The 21,477-nt window shown below is 41.1% G+C and overlaps 1 protein-coding gene across 6 annotated transcripts in view; it reads right to left on the bottom strand.

Annotated features, from left to right (window-relative positions):
- Positions 1-434: 434 nt before the first annotated feature.
- Positions 435-21,477, bottom strand: part of PLCG2 (phospholipase C gamma 2) — a 174,056-nt gene continuing 153,013 nt past the window's right edge. For all 6 annotated transcript variants that reach the window (XM_038538196.1, XM_038538197.1, XM_038538193.1 and 3 more), the window contains 3 exons: positions 20,532-20,620; positions 1,585-1,769; positions 435-747 (listed from right to left, as the gene is read on the bottom strand). In XM_038538196.1, the coding sequence (XP_038394124.1) occupies positions 705-747; positions 1,585-1,769; positions 20,532-20,620 (317 nt within the window). In that variant the 3' untranslated portion in view covers positions 435-704. The remainder of the gene's footprint in view (positions 748-1,584; positions 1,770-20,531; positions 20,621-21,477) is intronic.

The following is a 21,477-nucleotide window of genomic DNA, read 5'->3' on the forward strand; positions in this document are numbered from 1 at the left end:
TCCCAGTGGGTCTCTGGCCTCTCTGACAGACTTCTAAATCAAAGTGGCCCTCACCCCAATAACTCCAGTCACAGAGTAAGTCTCCATCGTCGACTGGAAAGTTGTCCTACTGAACAGAGATTCCGTTCCTCAACCACCTTTGAGGCACAGGCTGCAGGTCTGTCTAGACAGCCAGCTGGCCAGTGGTGGCACCCATGGAGCAAAGCCTGGCACACGGGGCAGCTGGGGGCAGGGCTCCTCTTTGGGCCCTGGTGAAATCCGATGGCCTTAATTGTGGAATCGTTTGCCTTTTGGTAAAAATCCTTTTCAGAATCTAATGAATTAGTTCCTTACATATGGGGCTCATCCTCCGTGGAAGTCAGATACCTGGGTCTTTAGAGGCTGGAAAAGGAATGCTGTTCACTGTACGGGTCAAGCACAGGAGGGTTAACTCATCAAGATTTTCACTGCTTTTATTAAGGAGGTTTGGAACATATTTTTATGATCCTCTATAGAAAATATAAGTTAAGAAATTGTCCAAGATGAAAAAAATTAGGAAATAACCCCAACTCATGCCAGTCAGATCTTCAGAAATGTCATCTTGATGCCAGTATTGCAGAGAGGATGACCTCACGGATGAGCATGTATCCAGGGTCTGAAGAGAGGACTTTCTCCTATACACAGACACACACGCGTGGGACACCCCGACACATGTACCCCAGCTTCTAGGAGTAAAACCTGCTGTTGCTGACTCGCTTCTCTCTCAACCTGCAACAAAACAGATTTCACCATCATGAGTTAGGCTCAGACATGGGCCATGTGCCGAATAGTATAAACTTCATCCACTCTCTGCAGGGTCTTCGTGGCTGGGTGGTAGAGGGCTGATGGTTGGCCAAGTGGGCTCCTCCTGGCAAGACATGGAACCTCTCTGAATCTGTTTCCTCACTGGGCATTGCACTGGGGTCACTGCTGCTCTGCAGGCTGCAGTGTGGATGAAATGAACATATGGGTAAGGAGTCTACATGGTTTCCCACTGGAGTCTGCTCTGGCGGTTCAGGGCAGTTCTGTTGAGCAGGATTATCTGGCACACTGCAGGACACTAGGCAGGCGTGGCTGTCCACCCCTCCCCGGCACCCCACATTACTTCTGCAGTACAACCAGAAGCATCCCTTGCGGGTGAGGAAGGTGAGGTCTGCCCCAATCCAGAACCACTGGATGGGGGAACCTGAGCAGGCTCTTTAGAAGGTAGTGCTCTTGGGACACCTGGGTGGCTCAGTGGTTGAGCATCTGCCTTTGACTCAGGGCACGACCCCAGGTCCGGGGATCAAGTCCCACATCAGGCTCCCGGGGGCCCAACATTACTGCCTGCAGGAGCGAGACCTGGGCATTTTTTAAAAAGATTTTATTTATTTATTCATGAGAGACACAGAGAGAGAGGCAGAGACACAGGCAGAGGGAGAAACAGGCTCCATGCAGGGAGCCCGATGCGGGACTCAATCCTGGATCACGCCCTGAGCCAAAGGCAGACGCTCAACCGCTGAGCCACGCAGGCGTCCCTAGAGACCTGGGCATTTGCAGGGGACGCAGGAGTGGGGAGCAGCCTACCTCCGGTTGCACTTCTCCTGGTACAGCTGGAGCTGGTTCTCGTTGACATTGAACTCTTTAACGAGGGCATCCCGGTTGGCGTTGCGCAAGTTCTGGTGTGTGTCGTACAGAAAGAGCTGATTGTTGAGCTCTTCCTGCCGCCTTCGCAGCTGGCGACAGGAGGAATAAAGTTCCTCTTCGCTCTCCTGGAGGGGAGAAAAGCACCAGGAGGGGACCGTGTGGGACTCTGTCCCTTCACAGAGTGAGTGAGGGGAGCGGGAGAGTTTTGCAACTGGGATTATCCCCCAAAACACAGGGCCCATTTTAACCAAAGCTAAAACTCAGTTATTTACTCCACTGAAAGCAAGCGATCTGAAAAACTCTTGTTCACAATAAAGGGTGGCCTTATGGAGAAACACTGAGATAACTGCATTGCCCACTGATCCTAATGCCTAAATCTGGGTTTTCATTCTCCATCACCTTCTAGTCCTTACCCAAATGCAAAGGGTCTAAGTAGCTATGTGCTTTTAAAGTAGAACACAACAGAGAAGGGGGAGAACAGCCTAAAACGAGGACAGAGAGGGAAGCAGAAGCCAGCGGGTCTTTTGAGACCCTAAAAGGCAAGATGACACACTATGACACGGATGAACCCTGAAAACATTAAGTTAAAGAAGCCAGTTCCAAAACATCACACACACTGATTCCATTTATATGAAATGTCAAGAACATGTAAATTCCTAGAGACAGAAAAGTAGTGGTTGCTGGGGTGGGGGGTGGACCTAACTAATGAGCAAGAGTTTCTTTTTTGGGGTGATGAAAATGTTCTAAGATTGATCGTGCATTTTAAATGGGTGAATCATACGGTATAAAAATTGTTATCTCAAAGCTGTTACCCCATCCCTCAAAAACCAAGGTAACCTAGATTACACCCCCCAGATGGCACACAACTTAGTTCTAGCCAGTAATGGTGTCTTTCTCCCTCTGCCACCACCTGTGAGCATGTGACCCAAGCCAGGCCAATTCCAAGGGACTTTTGGTTGGTGGTCTTGGTAGAAACAAAAATACTTCTTGGGGATCAGTTCAAAGAGCAGTGAATGTTTCTAGCTGCTAGCGGTCCCCTTGCTATCCTGTAGAGAAAGTTGGGAATGAAGTCAAAAGAGAGGGAAATAGAGCCACTGGGTGAGCGCCTGGATCCAGCAATGACTGAAGCTATCTGCCCTTAAACTTTGCAGTTGTCTTACCCAAAATATTCCCTCCATTATGTCAAGAAAAAAAATTTATCACAATAAGCAGTTGGGATTTCAGCATGGGAGAAAGAGGATGTTTTACTCTACTGATTTTTTAAATTGAAGTATAGTTGACCTACAATATTAATTTCAGTTGTACAACATAGTGACTTGACAATTATATACATTAGGAAATGGTTACTGCAATAAGTGTAGTTACCATCTGTTACCATATAAAGTTATTTAAATATTGAATACATTCCCTATGCTGTACTTTTCATTCCCATGACTTATAACTGGAAGTGTGTTCCTCTTAATCCCCTTCATATGTTTTGTCCATCCTCCCACCCATCCCCTCTCTGGCAACCACAAGTTCTCTGTATTTGAGTCTATTTCTGTTTTGTTCATTTGTTTTGGTTTTTAGATCCTACATCTAAGTGAAATCCTATAGCATTTGTCCTTCTCTTATTTCATGTAACATAATACCTTCTAGATCCATCCATGTTGCTGCAAATGGCAAGATTTCATTCTTTTTTATGGCTGAGGTACATTCCATTGTGTATGTACCACATTTTCTTTATCCGTTCCTCTATCAGTAGACACAGGTTGCTTCTATATCTTGGCTATTGTAAATAATACTACAATAATAAACATAGGAGTGCACTTATCTTTTTGAATTAGTATTTTCATTTTCCGTGGGTAAATTACTGGAATTAATGGATTGCATGGTATTTCTAGTTTTAATTTTCTGAGGAACCTCCATAGTGTTTCCACAGTGGCTGCACCAACTTACATTCCTACCAACACTGAGTGAGGTTTTCTTTTTCTCTACACCCCTAGCCAACATGTGCTATTTTTTGCTTTTTGATACTAGTCATTCTGACAGGTGTGAGGCTGATATCATTGTGGTTTTGATTTGCATTTCCCTGATTAGTGAGTTTGGGCATCTTTTCACATGGCTGTCAGCCATCTGTATGTCTTCTTTGGAAAAATGTTCAGGTCCTCTGACTCTTTTTTGATCAGATTGGTTTCTTTTCTGGTGTTGAGCTGTATGAATTCAGTAGGTTACCTTTTCATTTTGCTGATGATTTCCTTTGCTGTGCAAAAAGCTTTTTAGTTTGATGTAATCCCACTTGCTTATTTTTGCTTTTGACAGATCCAGAAATATATTATTAAGGCCAATGTTCAAAGAGTTTACTGCCTGTGTTTTCTTTTAGGAGTTCTGTGGTTTCCGTTCTTACATTTAGGTCTTTAATTCATTTTGGGTTTATTCTCGTGTGTAGTACAAGAAGTAGTTCAGTTTCATTCTTTTTCATGTAGCTGTCCGGTTTTCCCAACAGCGTTTATTGAAGAGACTGTCTTTTCCCCATTGTATGCTACTGCCTACTTTGTCATAGATTCATTGACCACATAAGTGTGGGTTTATTTCTGCACTCTCCATTCTGTTCCACTGATCTACGTGACTATTTTTGTGCCAGTACCACACTGTTTTGACTACTACAGTTTTGTAGTATATCTTGAAATTTGGAATTGTTTCAGCTTTGCTCTTTCTCAAGACTGCTTTCTCAGAGAAAAGGAATTGCTCAAAGGCTATTCCTCTGTGATTCTATACAAGTTTAGGACTATTTTACTTTTGTGAAAAATGCTCTTGGGATTTTGATAGGGATTGCACTAAATCATAGATCACCGTGGGTAGTATGGACATTTTAACAATATTCTTCCCATCTGTGAGTATGGTATAACTTTTCACCTAATTGTGTCATCTTCAGTTTCTTTCAACAGTGTCTTCGGATTTTCAGAGTACAAGTCTTTCACCTCCTTGATGAAATTTTCTTAATTTCTGTTTCTGCTAATTTGTTATTAGTGTGCAGAAACATGACAGATTTCTGTATACTAATTTTGTATCCTGTAAATTCATTTATTACTTATAATGGCTTTTTTTTTTTTTTTGGTGGAGTTTTTAAGATTTTCTATATATGTTATCTGCAAAGTTTTACTTCTTCCTTACCAATCTGGGTTCCTTTTATTGTCATGTCTCATGGCTATGGCTGGGACTTCCAGTACTATGTTGAATAAGACTGGACACCCTTGTCTCATTCTTGATCTTCGAGGAAAAGCTTTTAGCTTTTCACTGTTGAGTCGGATGTTAGCTCTGTGTTTGTCATATATGACCTTTACTATTTTGAGGTATGTTCTGTCTACACCCACTTTGAGAGTTTTTATTATAAATGGATGTTGAATTTTGACAAATACTTTTCCTGAACCTATTGATGATTATTAGCTTTCATTTTATTAATGTGATACATACTTTGATTTGTGGATAATGAATCATTCTTGCACCCCTGAAGTAAGTCCCCTTGATGGTGGTGAATGGTGCTTTTAATTTATTGTTGTTTTTACTTTGCTAATATGTTGAGGATTTTACATCTATGTTTATCAGGGATATTGATGTGTAATTTCCTTTTTTTTTTCCTTTTTTAACTGTATGTCTGATTCTGGTATCAGGATAATGCTGGCCTCACAGAATGTATTTTGAAGCATTACTTCCTCTTCTGTTTTTTGGAATAATTTGAGAAGGACAGGTTACTGACTCTTCTTTAAATGCTTGATAGAATTCACCTATGAAGCCCTCTGGTCCTGAACTTTTGTTTGTTGTGAGATTTTTGATCATTGGTTCAAATTCTTATTCAATTTTGGAAGACTGTAGGTTTCTAGGAATCTATCCATTTCTTCTAGGTTGTCCAACTTGTTGCTGTATAATTTTTGGTAGTAGCATTTTATAATTCTTTATATCTCTGGTGTCAGCATTTATGCCTGGGTGGGGTGAATGGTGCTAGCAAAGTTGATGGAGAGGGTCAGAACCGCCTGCCCCCAGCATCCTGCCAGCGAGCAGGATGTACAGAAAACTCCTACAGATCCCTGACCCTCCAGCACATGCCCTAAAATTAATAACTCCTTCAGGTGTCATCCAGGTGCTTTCAAACTGCTGCCTCTGTGCTGGGCCTCAGATGGAGTGATACAGCACCATGGCCCTTTGAGTATGAAGTCTGTTTCCTGCAGCCCAGTGGCTCTCCTGGAGTTCAGCAGCACTGGAATTCAAAGCCAGATTTAGGGCTCGTCTTTGCAGTGAGGGTCCCCCGGGCTCGGAGTTCCTATGTGGGACTTGATTCCCTTGCTCCGTGGGGAGCACCTCTGTGCCCGTGATATTCCTCCTGTGTATGGGTCACTGCACTGGGGGGCTGGTTCCCTTGCTTCTGCCCTTCTAACCCTTCTTGCTCTGGCTTTTTCTTAGGTCCTTAGCTGTGGACAATCTGCTCTGCAAATCTTCAGGTCATTTTCAGAGTGTGTTTCATTATATGTAGTTGTTGTCTGTGTGTATCCGTGGGAGAAGATAAGCTCGGGATCCTCCTACTCTGCCATCTTTTTTTTTTTTAATTAAGATTTTATTTATTTATTTATTTATTTATTTATTTATTTATTTATTTGAGAGGGGGAGCGAGAAAGAGCACACAAGCAGAGGGAGCAGCAGAGGGAGAGGGAGAAGCAGGCTCCCCACTGAACAGAGAGCCCGGCTTGGGGCTCCATCCCAGGGGCTGGGATGACGACCTGAGCCCAAGGAAGATGCTTAACTGACTGGACCACCCAGGCACCCCTACTCCACCATCTTCTGACTTATGTAAAAGATGGCTACTCCAGAGATCAGTCTGTTGACTACTACTGCTGATGAAGTAGTTCAAGTGACAGACTCCAGCACTACAAAACTGTGCATCAGTATTCATGAATGGGTTGCTCCTGTCATTTATTTTTATAAAAAATGGTCTCAGACCACACCTTGCTCTGCAAATTTTCCCTCCACCTTATCAACTTAACAACACATCATGGACATCCCCCAGGATAACAGAACTCTGACCTTGGAGAGTGGGGAGAGCGATGGGGAAGATTATTCTGGCCACTTGCAAAGGTGCTGAGGAGAAAATGAAGACAGTCTTTGCACAGGGAGTGGAGGTAAGACAGACAGTCCTCATGACTATTCAGTATGGAGTGAGGCACGGGGAAAAGTCAGTAATGACTCTACTTAAATGTATGCTTTTCTCCCCAAGGAGACCAGCTTCCCTTCCTATTAAAAATAAAGCAGAACAGAAACTGCATTCAAATCTTAATCCTGTACTACAAATGATCTCTCTTCACCTTCTCTCTACCCAGAATAAAACAACTTCTGTTGCTTTCATTTATAATGACTTTTGTTCAGGTTAAGTTCAAAATTCAAATGCTTCTACCCTTGCAGACCTTTATCTCATTTTCCAAATCCCAAAGCATTTATAGCTATGTTCCGTAATTCAGTCCTCAGTATTCCACAACGAACATTCAGGAAAGAACACAAAACATACAGTTTAATGAATAACTATAAACAGCTGTGGTGATGCCAAAGGAAGAAAGAGAAGGTTGTTTGCCTTGTGCATCCTTCCTAATCGAGACTCCCTCATTCCCTCTTAGAATTTTAGAATCATCATTGCCTGGTTTTCTTTCAAATCTGAGTTTTCACACAAAAATTTAGTTTTTTTCAAGTCTACAGTTATTTGTTATTGAATAGAGTTTACGGATTTCCTTGGTCACCATTGCTTCTTGCCATTATAGTCTTTCTTGCATAAGTAAGGATTTTGGTAGTTCTTTTTAGCACCAAATTATCTATCTCTGTAGGCGTGAAAACTACCTTCATTTTGCCCTCACTCTTGAATGGCAATTATTAGGATACAGAATGCCTAGATTTCCAGCTGTGTGTCTTAAGTGTTTTGAAGCTGTCCATTAGTCTTCAGGCTGCGGTTGCTATAGATGGGAGTGTTGGTGATCTGCAGTCCTTCATAGAATCCTTTAGAGGTAATCTTCATTTTTATAATTTTCTCTTTATTCTGATATTCGGCCAATTCAATGGAATGTAGCTTTATGTGCATCTATACTTAACACTGCTGCTGTTTAAAGCTGGAGAGCGGGATCCCTGGGTGGCGCAGCGGTTTGGCGCCGGCCTTTGGCCCAGGGCACGATCCTGGAGACCCGGGATCGAATCCCACATCAGGCTCCCGGTGCATGGAGCCTGCCCCTCCCTCTGCCTATGTCTCTGCCTCTCTCTCTCTCTCTGTGACTATCATAAATAAATAAAAATTAAAAAATAAATAAAGCTGGAGAGCATGTGCCTCTTCAATGCCAGGAGATTTTTCAGCCATCATCATTTCAAATACTTTATATGCTGGAGCTTTACATTCTGTACCTGGTTCTTTTTTTTTCCCCTACCCTTTTCATATTTTTATCTAGTCTTGCAGTTTCAAAGCAAATTCCCCAACACAATCTTCACATTTACAGATTCTTTCCTTAGCTATATCCAGCCCAAAACTTCCTACTTACTAAGTTTAAAAAAAAAACTGGTTAAGATTTTTCCTTTCTTTCTTTTTTTTTGGGGGGGGGGGCGGTTAAGATTTTTCAAACTATATTTCCATAATTTCTAATTGGCCCTCTCATTCCTCCATGATCTTAATTAATAGTAAAAAGGGTGGTTCTTTTTTAAATGCCTGTACTTACTGAATTCTTTTTATTAAAAAAAAAGTATTTCAAATTATTTTTAGATTCCCTGGGTTAATCCTCTTGCCTTTTTACATTTGTTAGCTATACTTTCCTCAAGCATTTTATTTTATTTTTTAAAGATTCTATTTATTGAGAGAGACAGACAGACAGCAGAGACAAGGTCAGGGAGAAACAGACTCCCTGCTCAGGAGGGAGCCAGATGCAGGGCTCAATCTCAGGACCCTGAGATCATGACTGAAGCTGAAGGCAGACGGCTAACCAACTAAGCCACCGAGGTGCCCCTCGTCAAGGATTTTAAAATTTTAATGTGCAAGCTCATCTTGAATGGGGTTTCTTTCCTCTCTGAATCTATATATTGGTATCTTTTTTTTTTTTTTTTCTTTACTTATTTAAGTAATCTCCACACCCAATGTGAGGCTCAAACTCAGGACTCTGAGATCAAGAATCGCGTGCCCTTCCAACTGAGCCAGTTGGGTGCCCCGTGCTTTTCTGAATGTTCTAAATGGAGGACTCCCGGGGCAGGGCCAGCAAAGGGTTAAGGCTAAGGTGATTGCTCAGAGCTCTAGGTTCTTAAGAATATTACATATCCTGGCTTCAGAGCTGTGTCTGCTTTTATCCTAATCTGTTCAGCAAGCAGCTGATCACTGGCCTGAGTCCTGGGCCTGTGCCATTTCCTTTTTTCTGATGAGTGTTTCAGGAGAGGAAGCCTACCTCGCTCTGGATCATCCTCCTTTCATATGTCCTTCAGCCTTCATTTCATTAGCACCCCAAAAACGATAGGGAAGAAATGAATTAAATATCCACACACAAGGAGTGGTAAAAAGAACAAGTCTAAGTGAAGCAGACTGAGTCAGCAAAGGTAAACGTAGAAATGGCAGGAAATTGCGAAATAAAAACCAAGATGGTAATGAAAAGAATGAATATGTATTTGTATTCATTAGAAGGCTCTTATATCTCCAATTTTTATTTCAGAGACATACATATATATTTCCTACTATAGAAAATTATCCCCTAAGAAAAAAAAAATGAAAGAGACTCATTTCATCTTAGAAGAAAATGAGAAAGCTCTTATGACTGGCCCAAAAAGTTTCCCAAATGAGGTCTTGAACATCTGTTAGGTGTAGTTAGTAAATACTCCAGTTCTATTCAAAATGTGCCACAGTTCTGAGAGAGAAAAGCCAACCCAACAAAACCTGACTGAAAACTACAGACCCTCAGGACAAAAACCCTAAATAAAATATTAAGGCATATATCCTAGAAGCACATTAAACAGTATAATCCTACTGTATTTAGCTAAGATACTCTTTTTCCTGCTCTCTTAAGATGACTATTTCACACCTCCTTCTCAGACCTTCCTGGTTTCAGCTAATGGCCTTGCTTCTTGTTTCAAATTGAACAGAGGAGGGAATTATATGGGAAATCTGCCCATTCTGGGCCTGTGTGCCATATCCTTTCTTTCCTGCTGGCCCCAGGGTCCCCTCTCCTGTACCATCATCCCCTTCCCGGTAAATCACTTGCATCAGCAGCAAACACCCAGCCCACACCCAGCTACTACTGGCCCATTTTTCTCATCACCTTAATAGCAAATGTCCTTGAATGTCCTATGCTCCCCATCCATGCATCATCTCCTTCTATTTAGGTTTTAATTTTTAATTTCGGTTTTTGTTAATTATATATGCACAAAGTTGAAAGTCAGGAAGTATTAGTAGGATTATTAGCCAAAAAAAAAAAAAATACCCCAGCCTTCTCCTTGTTCACCATCCCCCCAGTCCTCATAATCCTGGTTTCTCAAATTGGGAGTGTCTTTTGATTACTTAGAGTTCTCAAAAGAACAACAACAACAAAACTTAAAATGCAAGTTCTTGGTTTTTCCATTTCTGGGGATTATCTTTAGGGAGAAAGGTCTGACTGTTCTCCCTAATTCTCTCATCTTTCCCTATGATTATCACCATTTTGGAGTATATCGATTTGTTTATGTTGTGATTTTATTATTCTCACTTAGAACCCTTGTATCCTCTGTTGTAAGCCTTTGTTTTAGATGGATCTATGTATTTTTAAAATTTAGAGTCCTTAATGTCTTGAAGAATATCTTCATTAATAAACTGCACCTGGCCTGTGACAAGTTCTTTATGGAGTTCTGTATCTTTGGGTGGGTTTTTTGTTTTTTGCTTTTTTCAGAAACAATGCTGATGCTTTAATTTTTTTATGATAAAATTTTAAACTTACAGAAAAGTTACAACATTAGTACAGAGAGCTCTTCTATTCCCTACATCATCCTCACTCCCCAAGGTTAATATCCTACACAATCATAGTGCAATTATCTAAACTAAGAAGTTTACATGTTCTACTTAGTTTTCCCACCAGTGTCCTTGTTCTGTGCCAAGATCCCACATTGCCTGGAGTTGCTGTGTCTCCTTAGAGTCTTCCGATCTGTGACACTTCCTCCAACTTCTGACCTTTTATGACCTTCACACTTTTATAGAATTTAGCCAGTAATTCAGTACTATGTCCTACTATTTGGGTTTGGTGTTTTCCCAGGATTTGTTTGGCATTACGCAGCTTTGGCAAGAATGTCATAGAAGTGGTGTTGCCTTCTCAGGAGGTACATGATGTCAACACATCTTATTACTGATGGTAACACTGATTTCCAATTCATTTCTTGAAGGAGGATACTTTGAGACTATGCAGACATCCTATGTCTCCTGAAACTTTCATTATTAATAGAAGTTTAGCATCCATTATTAGATCATACCTGTAGCAGTTATTAATGTGGTGTTGGAATGGTGATTATCTATTTCTCATTCCTTTATACATTTATTATTTGGAATTCTTCTATAAAGAAGAGCTATGTCAAAAAAAAAAAAAAAGAAGAGCTATGTCTTCCAATGCAAACATGCATTTATTTCTGTATTTATCTGTAAGACTGTATATATATCAGTGTGTGTGTGTGTGTGTGTGTGTATATATATATATATATACACACACACACACACTTCAAAGTGATTTTATATTGATATCTCTGATTCCCAAACATTAATTTCTGGAAGGGTTAGTATATATTTCTACTGATTCAGGTGGTGGCTATAAGCTATATTCCTTTTTTTTAAAAGATTTTATTTTTAATCTCTACACCCAACATCCAGCTTGAATTCACCACCCTGAAATCAAGAGCTGCAATGCTCTACTGACTGAGCCAGCCAGGCGCCCCAATGAGCTGTATGCCTTTCTTACTTAAATTTCACTAATGTGTTGTTAGAGTTTTTATCAATATCATGAGTGACATTTCCTCTGTCCCTGCCTCCCACCCTACATTTACAATTATTCTTTCTAGAACTAAGTGGTTAGATAATAAATACAAATAATAAAGATAATAAAGACAAATAAAAATCAGTCTCCCTAAAACTGGAGTCTTTAAATAAATAGCCCTATTTGTGAATGGAGATAATCAGTATTAACTGTGGTGAAGAGATGCAATTATTTCATTTGACTGGTTACATTTGTGGCATTTAGTGATTTATGTGTTGCCACTCAAACTGTTGCCAAACCATCCTTGCATTATTGGAGTAACTACTCACTTGTAATATATTGTTCTAGAAAATAGATGGAAATGACTTTTTTTTTTTTTTTTAAGAATTATCTAAGACTCTATGAGGGGAAGAAGAGGTAGAGGTGCACTTTTCACTCACATGTGGAATATAAGAAATAGTGGAAAGGACCATAAGGGAAGGGGGGAAACTGATTGGGGAAAGATCAGAAAGGAAGACAAACCATGAGACTCCTGACTCTGGAAAACAAAGGATTGCAGAAGGAGAGGTGGGTGAGGGGATGGGGTAACTGAGTGATGGGCATTAAGAAGGGCACGTGGTATGATGAACACTGGGTGTATATATATATTGGCAAATTGAATTTAAATAAAAAAGTGAAAAAAATTGATACAATTCTATAGCTTCAAGACATTAATGGAGCATTTCCATTTTTCTATTGACCTCAATGGATTAACATTAGAATTACGTTCTTTAAATCCAGGTAGATCTTAGCTATAAAACATCCAGACCTGGGCAGCCCAGGTGGCTCAGCGGTTTAGTGCCGCCTTCAATCCAGGGCCTGATCCTGGAGACCTGGGATCAAGTCCCACGTCAGGCTCCCTGCATGGAGCCTGCTTTTCCCTCTGCCTGTGTCTCTGCCTCTCTCTCTCTCTCTCTCTCGGTTTCTCATGAATAAATAAAAAAATAAAAAAAAAAATCCAGATCTGGGGCACCTGGGTCACTCAGTGGTTGAGCGTCTGCCCTTGGCTCAGGTCGTGATCCCAGGGTCCTCGAATCAAGCCCCTCATGGAGATCCCCACAGGGAGCCTGGTTCTCCCTCTGCCTATGTCTCTGCCTCTCTCTGTGTGTCTCTGATGAATAAATAAAATCTTTCAAAAAAAAAAACCATCCAGATCTAATACCTGTTTTACCTAATAGGTGTTGTAGTGATATAGGATTTGTGAGTTCTCTGCTGCTTTTTAAAACAATTTTCACCCATGTACATTCTTCAAGGCAATCACTCATTTGCCCTAGTTTATAAATGTATCATATTTTGGGGTTCACTCTCCTTCTCAATGTTCACTCTTGTTTCTGCTCTTTCTTTCATTAAGCAGACAAGAAGTTTATTTAATGGATCTTAATGCATCAGCATTTGTTTTTTCTTCTGCGTTTTATATTTTATTCAGTTGGCTTTATTTTGTTCCTATTTTACCAGTGTTCAAAAAACTTCTATGATGAACAGTTAGTGCAAGTCTTCTCTGGTTTTAAGGCAAGCACTTTCCTCTTCTAAATATAGTTAATGGCATAAATATTTTACTGCTGTTTGGGTAATTGTTTTCATTTGTTTTATCTAGGAATTTCTTTTCTAAAAGCGAACATTTGGGCTTTCTAAAAAACATTTTATTTCTTTGAGAGGGGGGTGGGGAGAGGGAGAGAGAGAGAGAGGGAGAGAGAGTGAGCAAGCAAGCACAAGCAGGGGGGAGAGTCAGAGGGAGAAGCAGACTCCTGGCTGAGCAGGAAACCCAACTAGGGATGAGATCCCAGGACTCTGAGATATGACCGGAGCCGAAGGCAGACACTTAGCTGACTGAGCCACCCAGGTGCCCTTTTTGGGCCCTTTTATTATCTTCCAAATCTTACCAACTTATGAAATCCTTCTACTTTAAAATGTATTAAAGTTGTTTTTGCAACCAATTATGCAATCAAGTTTATAAAGATTCTGAGAAACAGAAGGAAACAGTGTATATTATCCACTGGTAGGACACAAAGGCATTTCGCTCTTAAATCAAGCCTGTTACTATTAGCTTGATTATCTGTCCTTGCTGATTTTATTTGTTTTTAGCAAGTAATCTTTTGTTTTATAGATTTAGGTATTATGCTTCATCCTAATTAAACTCCTAGGCCTCTTTCATCCCTTTGTAAACCAAATTATCATTCTGTATGGATTTTAATGATCTTTGATACTTTTGATCTTAGTTCATACTTTGAGATTAATTTTTTCTTCCCAATTTCTTCCATTCTTTGGGGATGGGGATTGTAATCTTTCATTGCTCACAGGATACCCCATTGGTTTTAGGCTTACTTCTTGTAAACATTGCAGTTAGATTTTCTTTTTCTTTTTCTTTTTTTTTTTTTTTTTTGCTTTTCTGATAGAATTCAGCCCATTCACTAAATCAAATATGTTCTGTCCCTTCCATTTTGATTACTATCCATTTTTAATTTCTTCTTTTGTTCCTTATTTTTACTTCCAGTCAAGTTTCTGTTAAGCAGACATTTTCTTTTCACCTCAAAGTATCACAATTAGCTCTCTACTTGCAGGATGCTTATTTGCCAACTGAACTCCCAGGCAGCCAAGTCAAAAGTTTTTTTTTTTTTTTTTTTTAGTATGTGCTGCCAAAGCAAGCACCCAAGTCAAAACTATTTAGGACACCTCTGACACCTCTGTTTTACCTCTCAGCTCCAGGGTTTTGCTGATAATTATTTTCAATTCCAGACTAGTACAAAACTTTTCATAGTGTATTTTTGTTTCAGAGATTCTTCTGCTTAAGATCACAAAATCTTAATCAGACTTATATTATAAAATATAACTGTACTATTTCCCCTTCTTCATCTATCCACCTAGAACATTGTTTCCAGCACTCTCCTGACATTTCTGTAGAGTAGGGTGCTTATCTAAAATCCTGCATGTCCACAAATACATTTCTGTTGCCTTGACATGTGGGTGGCTGGAGACTGAGTTCTTTAGTCTTTCCAGTGCTGAAGAGGACAAGTCTGATGTTAGCTTTGTTTTCTTAGTAGATAACTTAGTATGTTGGCAGGTCTAGCTTTTTATTTATCCTTGGAATTCAGAAGTTTTGCAGGCACACTTCAGATATTCTGGGTTGGCTTCCAGACCACCCAAATAAAGCAAATATCACAACAGATTGAGTCAAAAAAAATTTTTGTTTTCCCACTGCTTAAAAAAGTTAGGTTTACACCATACATAAGTCATCCATTTAGTGTGCAATAACAGTATGTCTAAAAACCAATGCGCATACCTTAATTTAAAAATACTTTGTTGTTGGCGCACCTGGGTGGCTTAGTTGGTTAAGCATCTGCCTTTGGCTCGGGTCATGGTCTCTGGCTCCTAGGATCAAGTCCCGCATTGGGCTCCCTGCTCAGTGGGGAGCCTGCTTCTCCCTCTCTTTACCCTCCCCCCTTGCTCATGCATGTGCGCTCTCTAACAGATAGTAAAATCTTTAAAACATAAAAATACTTTGTTGTCAAAAAATGATCACCATTATCTGAGGTTTCAGCAAGTCAATCTTTTTGTTGGTGGAGGGTCTTCAATCTTACTATCAGTGTGGTGGCTACTGAAGTTTGGGGGTAGCTATGGCAATTTTTAAAAATAACAGTAAAGTTTGCCCCATCCACGGACTCCTTTCACTTGAGCATGTAAAGGCCACTGTAGGGTTATCAGCTGGCCTAACTGAAGTATACTGTGTGTCAGGGAAAGAGATAAGGGAATGGCAGTCAGAACACACACTACATTTAAGTCTGCTGTCTTATATGGGTGTGGTCCTTGATGCTCCAAGACAACTAAAACAGTAATATCAAAGACCCCCATAATAAAAGTTTTACCAAAAAGTAGCAGAGATAGGAAGTGAGCAAATACTTTTGGAAAAATGGTGCCCACTACCCTTGCTCAACACAGGGTTGCCACAAACTTTCAATCTGTAAAAAATGCAGTACCTACAGAGCCCAGTAAAACAAGGTTTGCCTGTACTAGACCACAACTTTTGGAATGTGGTGTGTTTTCTGTTCATCCCTTCCAGGAATCAAGTATACCCTCTCGAGCAGCAAATAAGAGAAAGTTCCCTCTATTAACTTCCATTAATAGCTCCCCACCCATCTGTTCCACTCTGTTCTTGGGGACATGCTTGCATGTAGGTCCTTTGAATCTGTTCTCTGAGCCCACTTCATGGTGGTATTGCTCTGGATTGTGAGACATTTCTTCCATGTTATATGTTGGGTCACTGATGCAGGTCTCTGCATGTATGTTACATTTTTTAATTCAAGAAATCAGGTTTTTGTTTCAAATTCCAAAAGCCCTTTTCAGTACTCTACTTAGATACCCTTGAAAGTTTTTATGATCTATATGTTAGGGTTCTTCTTTGGATGCTTCCAATGGCTCAACTTCAACTGCCGGCCACTTGTACCAGGAGTCCATGTGGGTCTATCTTCCTCTTACTGCCGTGTGCCAGCTTTTTTTTTTTCCTTTTCCACTTCATGCTCATGGTCACATCAAGTTGTTGGAGCTTTGTGGCAGACACAGAAATTTCTGCTCCTTGAGGTCAAACTGGCAAACGCTAGCTGCTGAGGCATAAGGAGGGTCTTCCCAACCGTAAGGCAATCTTCACCATCTTCCAAAACCAGGACCAGCTCAGCCTCAGGGTATGGCTCCCCATCCTGGGTCTTAGAGTATGGGCTACCTAGCCCTTCTGCAGAGGGATTCACACATGTCTTCCGGCCGAGCCCTCACTGGGAACCACAGCATTCTGGTCTTTCCACTCCTTAGCTCCCACCCAGTACCATCTGCCTGTAGGATCAGTACTCACAAGATCCCAGGTACTGCCAGCTTTGCCCATTGATGATTAGGATAAATATTCATGTTTTCATACTTTCTCCTGTCCCATTCTTCTGAATCTCACAAGTTTAAATCATTTGAGTGGAAACCCTTTTCAATTAACAGCAAGGCTGGATAAAATACATCAACTTAAACTACTTTCAGAGAACAATTCAATATGCTTTCAAAAAGATGTCGGATTCATTCCTCCCTCCCTCCCTCCCTCTTTCTTTCTTTCTTTCTTTCTTTCTTTCTTTCTTTTTTTCTCTTTCTTTCTTTCTTTCTTTCTTTCTTTCTTTCTTTCTTTCTTTCTTTCTTTCTTTCTGATTTAGTATTCCATTACTAAATATCAAGCCCTAGGAAATAATTTTTAATCAAAAAAGGTTATATGAAGACCTTCATTATTCATAGAATAAAAAAAGTACAAACACCCTAATTGTCCATCACCTGGAGAATGGCTGAGTGAAGGAACGAGGGACCCTTATCTGATGAAACAGGCATTGATGGCTTTGAAAATCCTAACATAGAAAAATGCTTCAAGTCATCTGTGATGCAGATAAAGGGCACATGTGCATGCATATTCTATGAAAGGAAATAGGCCAAAATGCTAACCGTGGCTATAGGCAGGTAGCTTATAGGGATTTTTTTTTCAACCCCCTCCCTTCCTTCGTTTTACAACTTGTCAAGAGTAGGAGGTAATAAAAGTGTTGAAAGGATTTTTTTTTGGTGCACCCTATATACAGCTAACAGAGCAGAGGACTGAGCATTGATAAAGCAATTGTGATGTATCAATGGCTTCTTCAGAAGCAGCTTGAAGTGCTCATTGAGAGTTTTCTGGAGCCTGAAGTTCCAACCAGCCCTCACTGGATCAATCCCTGGCTCAGTCTTTTGTGAAGCTATTTACCAGTCTCTCCCTAGCATGACAGGAGATACAGTAGTAAATGAAACAAGGTTTGACTTTGGGCAAGGAGAAAGCTGGGGTCTAGCCCACCCCCCAGCTCAGCCCCCCTAGAGACTCCTTGTCACACCAAATGGCACCTGTGAATGCCTGAGAACCAGGTGACAGATGTGGAATGAAAGCTTAAAAAACCATCAGCTGAAATGAGATTTGCACATAACTCAGACACCTTTCCTGCCAAAACCCCTTCAGAGTGCAGATCTGGGCAAGTTAACACTCCCCTGGCACCCCAAGCCCTGCCCCCACTCCTTGCCATGCTCTACCGTGAGGTCCCAAACAGCACCCGTACAGGACGCTTCCCTGCATGGAGTCAAATTGAGATAAATATATTTTCCTTTAAATATACTAAGAAGTTTCTCTGCTGCTGGTATTGCCAAGTTATTTCTAATGTTTCCAAGTTGTTTACAACAGCTTTGCAGAGCAATGTCTAGACCAATAGGGTCCCACCACCATCTCAAACCAAGTTTATCATATCATTTTTCCAGGAAATGTCTGCAGATGGCCTTTATGTACACAGACAGGATGGGGCTGGTTCCCCTTCCCCCAGCAACAGAATCACAGATCCTTGACTAAGCCAGGGGTCTTCGAGCTTACTGATTCCAAGTTTTACAGGTTTGCCATCCTGCGAAATAAACTGCTCAGTCGGTGAAGGGTCTGCCTTCGGTTCTGCTCGTGATCCCGGGGTCCTGGGATCAGACTCATGTTGGGGCTCCCTGTAGGGAGCCTACTTCTCCCTCTGCCCTGCCTCTCCCCCGCCCTGCTCATGCTGTTCTCTCTCTCAAATAAATAAGATCTTTAAAAAATAAATAAAACTGATTCCATATCTGGGAATCAATCCTAAGAAAATAACTCTGAATTAAAGGAGGAAAATAATAATCACATGAAGAATTTCACGAAAGCCTTATTTGTAAATAGATTTCATGAATGCTCAACTCGGGAGAATAGTGGTCAGTTCGCTCCATGGAAAAACCTGCCCATCATTTAAATGCTAATAAATTAGATTAACAGTATGAAAAGTGTTTATAATTTCGCTTAATGCAATTTTGCCAACCAAGGGACATTGAACAATGTCTGAAGATAGTCTGGTTGTTACACAGGGGGCAGGGATGCTGCTCCACATTCCAAATGCAGGGGACAGCCCCCCCCCCCCCCCCCCGCTGCAAGGGACAATCCGGTCCCAAATATGAAGAATACCAAAATTTTAAAAAGAAACTAGACACACAGATTTGTATTATTTTTCTTACACTTCCATAAAGAAGCACTGGCCTAGAGAGAGAAGGAATCAGACCAAATGCTAACTTTACCTCCTCGTCTCTTCTCAGAAATTATAAAATTCTAATTTGCACAGTCTGGGCTGTGTGTACATGCACGTGTACATTTAACCATTATATAAAATAATGTATTCTGGCCAAGGTCTTTTTAATGGACTTGTTTAAAGGACTCTGTCTTACTAGTGATAAATTGACAAAAGACCCATGTAATTAAGCCTTGGGCATTCTAAGTAAGGACTTGATTACTAGGTCAGTTGTCCTTTCAGGACCAAGCACTACTATCACAGTAAGAACCACAAAGAGTGATTTTTTTTTTTAATCCATAATTACAGGTTCAAGTGAACACTATAAAGTTCATATGGAAACATTTATTTTGACCTAGTCTAAAGCATTGACAAGTAAAATTTGTTTCAAAATGGAAAACTGCATTATCCATCACCTGATCCTTTCAAGACACAATTGTCATCAGGAGCCTATTTTATACCAACACCAGTGATCCCTCGGGCTGTCACTGAGGTTCTCTGACCCCCTAACTACTGTGCCTTTTATGTGTCCGCTTCCTACTTTTGCTGCTTTGTCGGTCCCTCCTTAGCTTTGCACCCTCCTCCATTTCCATGTTTATAAATTCTGTGAAGTAGAAAACTATCAAGATTGCTAAAACTAAATGTAAGGCAGACAGCTCTGCAGAAAAGCCTAATGTTCTCTCCTCTGAGGCCATGAATTTTTACTGCATGGACTATGGTGACAGCTGTGAAAAGGCATCTCCACCCCTGCCATCTCCCTTCCCCATTGGATGGTTCTCAGCTTTATTCTGGAAGTTGCCAAATAAGCAACTTCCAAATCCCCGTTTAGTTCTTACAGCCAAAACAAGTTAGAGGCTGTGATTTCTCTGCCCAGAGAACGACCAGGAAGAGAAAAGAAGATGCATTTCCAGGGGCACTGACCAAGCCCACATCAGCACGCTGGGGCCCAGAACCATGGTTTTTCTAGGTTCTCCAAAGATAAGTGGGGTGACCAAAGATAAGTGGGGTGGGACTCACTCAGCCCATGCTAAGTTTTGTGTTAGGGAAATGGAAAGATCTTGGGAGAATGAATTGGCTGCATCATGGGATCTTACAAAAACACATGCCAAGTGGGTTTCATTCTATGGGAGAGGCTATCAAGAGGATTGTGAAGCTCTGAAATCACTTATCCAGATATCCTCCTACCAACCCGAGACATGAACTATCCCAGCTTGATGCTGCATTCACTAAGGCCAAGCCCTTCTCACCAACCCTCCCCAAACTGGTTAGTCTAAGGAGAGACCATGCATCTTCAAGGACTTGACAAAACGAAAGGACCACAGTGGTAGGCTCTTCCAGTAGCCGAGATGACAAAAGTAGTGCCCCTCCCTGTGAACATCCTTCCCCAGCATAGGCCATGACAAGACCTTGGTGGATGCTCTCGGCCCTTCTGAAGGGACTCTCGAGACCAATGAGGGGAGTGGGGGAGCAAATAGGAAAGGTGAGCTTCTCTAGAAAAGCATTATCTTGCCCAACTCTACTTGCTGCAAGGAAACCATAAGGAACTTCCAAACAGCCTCACCCTTTCCAAATATATGACCTACTCAAGGAATCGTATAGCATTCTCTGAGAAGGAAGAAATGCTGGAAGGAAAAACCTGGGACAGCTGAGGAATTCTCCTATGATGTGTCAAGTCTGACTTGATAATTCCCAATGGGTTTAAGTCCAGACAACTGTACCCAGAGGACATTTCCACCCCACCAGCAGACACAGCTCTGAAAACCCCAACTGGGGTGTCTTTACTCACCAGGACTGGCTGCATCTCACAGAAAACCAGGAGGGAAGCCAGCTCAATGTCTTCACTGTACCCGTTCTTCAGAGGAACAGATCTGAATCCTGCAGCAGAATGTAAAGACAAGGCAAAAGACAGGCCATTAATGTCAGACCTTAGCTTTCGTGGGGGTACCCGGGGATCACATGTCCAGTGCCAGGAGCAGGTAAATCAGTGACCTACGCTGGGGGCTGACTTTCTAGAAACCAGAAGTCCCATCCTGATGGCTAGGGAGAGGGGCTCCAGAATGCAACCCTGAATGACAAGCCCACAAAGAGAAGTGGAGTTAAAAATAGCGGCCGTGTAGACATGAAAATGATTCACTTGAAAAAAATCAAAACCTACAGAACATCACACTTTTAGAGGGACTGCAGCTGTGGTTCAATTCCTTAAGGCCAAAAGTCACAATTGACTCCGGAGGCCAAAAGACTCAAAGGAGTAATGCACCCTTGCATCCCCTCCTTTATGTCTGCCTTTACAAAGCATAGGATGGGGGGTGGGGGAGGGAGGGTGTTTCATCCTTAAAGATTTCCAATAGGAGGAAATCTTTCCCTTGGCAGTCCATAGCACTATTGATCTTCCTTTGAAAGCCTTTCTCCATTTATAATTAGGACACTCATTTAAGTGTTTCTTATTATTTAGAGGGGAGTGTTCAAGTAGAGGTGATTTTTCCCCTATTAAGTAAGGTTTAAGACAACACATCTCAAAGGCTGGTTAGTTTGCTTGTTTTAATTTAGTCTAAACAAATATGAAGTAAAATTAAAGTCTTGTTCCTACTCATTCAAAATCCCTTCTTCCAGAAGGCATCACTTTTAACAGTATCTTCCCAAGATACAGTCTTAGGTTTCTTTTAAGTCACTAACGATGGTACCCTAACGCAAGCAGTCCAAACCATATGGAATTTAACGTATCTTGGAGATGA

This window comes from Canis lupus, chromosome 5 (genome assembly GCF_011100685.1).
Source record: "Canis lupus familiaris isolate Mischka breed German Shepherd chromosome 5, alternate assembly UU_Cfam_GSD_1.0, whole genome shotgun sequence".
Taxonomy (NCBI): domain Eukaryota; kingdom Metazoa; phylum Chordata; class Mammalia; order Carnivora; family Canidae; genus Canis; species Canis lupus.